The following is a 3747-nucleotide window of genomic DNA, read 5'->3' as shown; positions in this document are numbered from 1 at the left end:
CCTCTCCTTAATACAGTGCAGTCCCCCTGTCCCATGTGCAGAACCCCCCCCAAAGCATGATGCTACCCCCCCATGCTTTACAGTAGGGGTGGTGGTCTTGGGATGGTACTCATCATTCTTCTTCCTCCAAACACGGTTAGTGGAATTAGGACCAAAGAGTTCTATTCTGGTCTCATCAGACCACATGACTTCCTCCCATCACTCCTCTGGATCCTCCAGATGGTCGTTGGCAGACTTAAGACGGGCCTGGACATGGGAGAGGGGCAGAGGATGCTATTGTCTGTAAAGTGGACAGTGTCTATGCTCACTTGGATGCAGGGGGCGCTGTGTGAGAATTCTGTACTATGATTTTAGCTCAGCGTTCAATACGATACAACCACACATCCTTGTAAAAAAGCTTTTGATGATGAAAATTCCAGGTGTTTTTATCTCGTTCATTTAAATTGATAGAGTGACTAAAATGGTGGGAGAGTTAAATACAGTGGATCAGGTATATGAAGATCACCTGGTAAAAATGACGAGGGACCCGGGTCACCCTCTTCATGGTAATCTGACCGGCAGGGTTATAGAGCGCAGTGGTAGGCTAAGACCTCCTGTGGTAGACTAAGACCTCCAGTGGTAGGCTAAGACCTCCTGTGGTAGACTAAGACCTCCTGTGGTAGACTAAGACCTCCTGTGGTAGACTAAGACCTCCAGTGGTAGACTAAGACCTCCAGTGGTAGGCTAAGACCTCCTGTGGTAGACTAAGACCTCCTGTGGTAGACTAAGACCTCCTGTGGTAGACTAAGACCTCCTGTGGTAGACTAAGACCTCCTGTGGTAGACTAAGACCTCCTGTGGTAGACTAAGACCTCCAGTGGTAGGCTAAGACCTCCTGTGACACAAACGAAGCGGTATGCTCTTTCTTTTATACCTCAGGCCATTAGACAGCACAACAAGCACTTCAAACGTACATTTTTATGAGTTTTAATTTTTTTAATTTTTTAATTTTAAATTTTTTTTATTATTTATTTTTATTTATATATTGTATTATGTATAATATTTTAGTGAATTTGTGGTATTGTATTTATTCTCTAGTTTTTAATGGGTAAAATGGCGAGTGTGAGCACTGTAATTTCCATTTCTGTGGATGAAATAAACTTGTCTTGACTTGACATGGAGCCCCAGTCCGAGGGAGACTGACAGTCATGTTCAGCTTCTTCCATTTTCTAATGATTGCTCCAACAGTGGACCTTTTTTCACCAAGCTGCTTGGACATGTCCCCGTAGCCCTTTCCAGCCTTCTGGAGGTGGACAATGTTGTCTCTAGTGTCTGTGGACAGCTCTTTGGTCTTGGCCATGTCAGTAGTGTGATTCTTACTGATTGTATGGGGTGGACAGGTGTCTTTATGCAGCTAACGACCTCAAACAGGTGCATCTAATGTAGGATAATAAATGGAGTGGGGGGGGGACATTATGAAGACAGACTAACAGGTCTTTGAGGGACAGAATTCTAGCGGATAGACAGGTGTTCAAATACTTACTTGCAGCTGTATCATACAAATAAATAGTTAAAAAATCATACATTGTGATTTCTGGATATATATGGTTTTTTTAGATTATGTCTCTCACAGTGGAGTCTTGTGTGCTCTCTCCCCTCCCCCTCTCTCTCTCTCTCTCTCTCTCTCTCTCTCTCTCTCTCTCCCTCTCTCTCTCTCTCTCTCGCCCCTCCCCTCTCTCCTCCTATCTCTGGATCTGTGGTTGGAGTCACCTGCTGACTCCATGTTCCAGCAACACCGTCTGCTGCAATTCTCCATGTGTCTCTCTCTGTCTGTCTCTCTCTCTCTCTCTTTCTCTGTCTTTCGGTCTCTTGTCTGTCACTGTCTGTCTTTCTCTCTCTCTTTCTCATTATTATTATATGACTCAAATGATTATTCTATGCCTCCTATGATGATGATTATGATATGATGATGATGATTATGATATGATGATGTCTGTGTGTCAGCAGGCTGATTCCTCCTCTCAACCAACTGGATTTACTGAGGAACCTCAAGAACAAATCAGGACTGTCCTTCAGGTCTGAGACGTGTTGCTACGGCAACGACTGCAGAAGAATTGTCCAACAACAATACATACTATTCTTCTTAATTCAATAGTTAACAATAACAGCCTGTCTGTCTGTCTGTCTGTCTCTCTGTCTGTCTGCCTGTTTGTCTGTCTGTCTCCAGGAAGGATGTCCAGCCTGAACAGTCCCCCAGGTCAGTGCCCACTAACTTGTATTAAGAATCATATAAATACATGTGTGTGTGTGTGTGTGTGTGTGTGTGTGTGTGTCTGTGTGTGTGTCTGTTGTGTCTGTCATCCTGCAGTCAGAAGGTGATTAACACATGTGTGTGTCTGTTGTGTCTGTCGTCTTGCAGTCAGAAGGTCAGTCTGAAGGAGCGAGTCTTCTCGTCCCCCCGGAGCTCCGGGACCAAAGGGAAGTGCTCCCCCCAGCACGGTGCAGTACTAAGACACACTCTTGTTATATATATTAATTATTAACCAACTGAGGAACGGAAAGCCAACTTAAAGGGATCTGCTCTTCATCTTCGCATCTCGCTCGCAGTGAAGCGTGATTAATAATCTAAGATGTATTCAAGAGACTTTATTGATCTGTTGGTTTACTTCACAACCTCGCTTCTGTTACTTTGGGGAAAGTAACTCAAACGTAGCAACGCAGTACAATTCAGAGACTGTAGTACTGTAATACAACTAATTACTCTAAAATGACAGTAACTAGTAATCTATCAAGTATTCCACTGGTGAAGGAAACACTGAATATGGACTGAATGAAGCCACTTGTATTGTCCAGTCCGGGGATGAAGACTTGTCCAGGACATGTCCTTCTCCTCTGTCTCCCATGTCCACTATCTCCCATGTCCGTTGTCTCCCATGTCCTCTGTCTCCCATGTTCACTATATCCCATGTTCACTGTCTCCCATGTCCTCTGTCTACCATGTCCACTATCACCCATGTCCACTATCCCCAAAGTCCACTGTCTCCCAGTCCACTATCTCCCATGTCCACTATCTCCCATGTCCACTGTCTCCCAAGTCCACTATCTCCCATGTCCACTGTCTCCCATGTCCACTATCTCCCATGTCCTCTATATCCCATGTCCACTGTCTCCCATGTCCTCTGTGTCCCATGTTTACTGTCTCTCATGTCCTCTGTCTCTCATGTGCTCTTAATAAAACACCCTAAATTGTGACTGAAAGTTGAGATCCGGTCTTTTGTTGTGAAGCGCTTTGTTGGTATCATCGTCGTTATTTTTGATAAAAATTAGAAAAATAGAGATTGAAATGTAGAAAACGGGTCAGGTCGACCCAAAGACAACACCAGGTTTAAAGAAAGGACGTATCTTTCTAGCTTGACGTATGTCCCCTTAGAGAAGGGGAACCACACGGAGGACAGGCTTAATCCTGGATCCAGACAATAGGACAACAAACCACAATCTGCTGTGTCCCATTCTTGACCTCCTCCTTTGTGTCTCCAGGAACCCCCACAGTTGGATCCAGTGGTACTCCTGGTGCTGTTCCTGGAGGTCCTGGAACCCTGGGAGGCGTTCAGGCTCTGCGACGGTCCCCCAGCTTGGAGCCCAGTCTGGAGGACAGTCCCAGCAAGGTGCCAAAGAGCTGGAGCTTTGGAGAACGTAGCAGAACCCGACAGGCCTTCAGGATCAGAGGAGCTGCCTCCCGCCAGAACTCTGAAGGTAAGGGGGGGGGGGG

At 45.6% G+C, this 3747-nt stretch overlaps 1 protein-coding gene across 1 annotated transcript in view; it reads left to right on the top strand.

The window, feature by feature from the left end:
- The window catches only part of LOC117941369 (potassium voltage-gated channel subfamily KQT member 2-like), a 15678-nt gene that overhangs the window by 7504 nt on the left and 4427 nt on the right, over positions 1 to 3747 (top strand). The window contains exons 4-7 of the mRNA XM_034866407.1: positions 1978 to 2054; positions 2206 to 2235; positions 2398 to 2477; positions 3516 to 3731. Coding sequence (XP_034722298.1) covers positions 1978 to 2054; positions 2206 to 2235; positions 2398 to 2477; positions 3516 to 3731 — 403 coding nt within the window. The remainder of the gene's footprint in view (positions 1 to 1977; positions 2055 to 2205; positions 2236 to 2397; positions 2478 to 3515; positions 3732 to 3747) is intronic.

This window comes from Etheostoma cragini, unplaced genomic scaffold (assembly GCF_013103735.1).
Source record: "Etheostoma cragini isolate CJK2018 unplaced genomic scaffold, CSU_Ecrag_1.0 ScbMSFa_632, whole genome shotgun sequence".
In the NCBI taxonomy this organism is placed as follows: domain Eukaryota; kingdom Metazoa; phylum Chordata; class Actinopteri; order Perciformes; family Percidae; genus Etheostoma; species Etheostoma cragini.
This window is presented reverse-complemented; position numbering and strand designations above follow the sequence as displayed.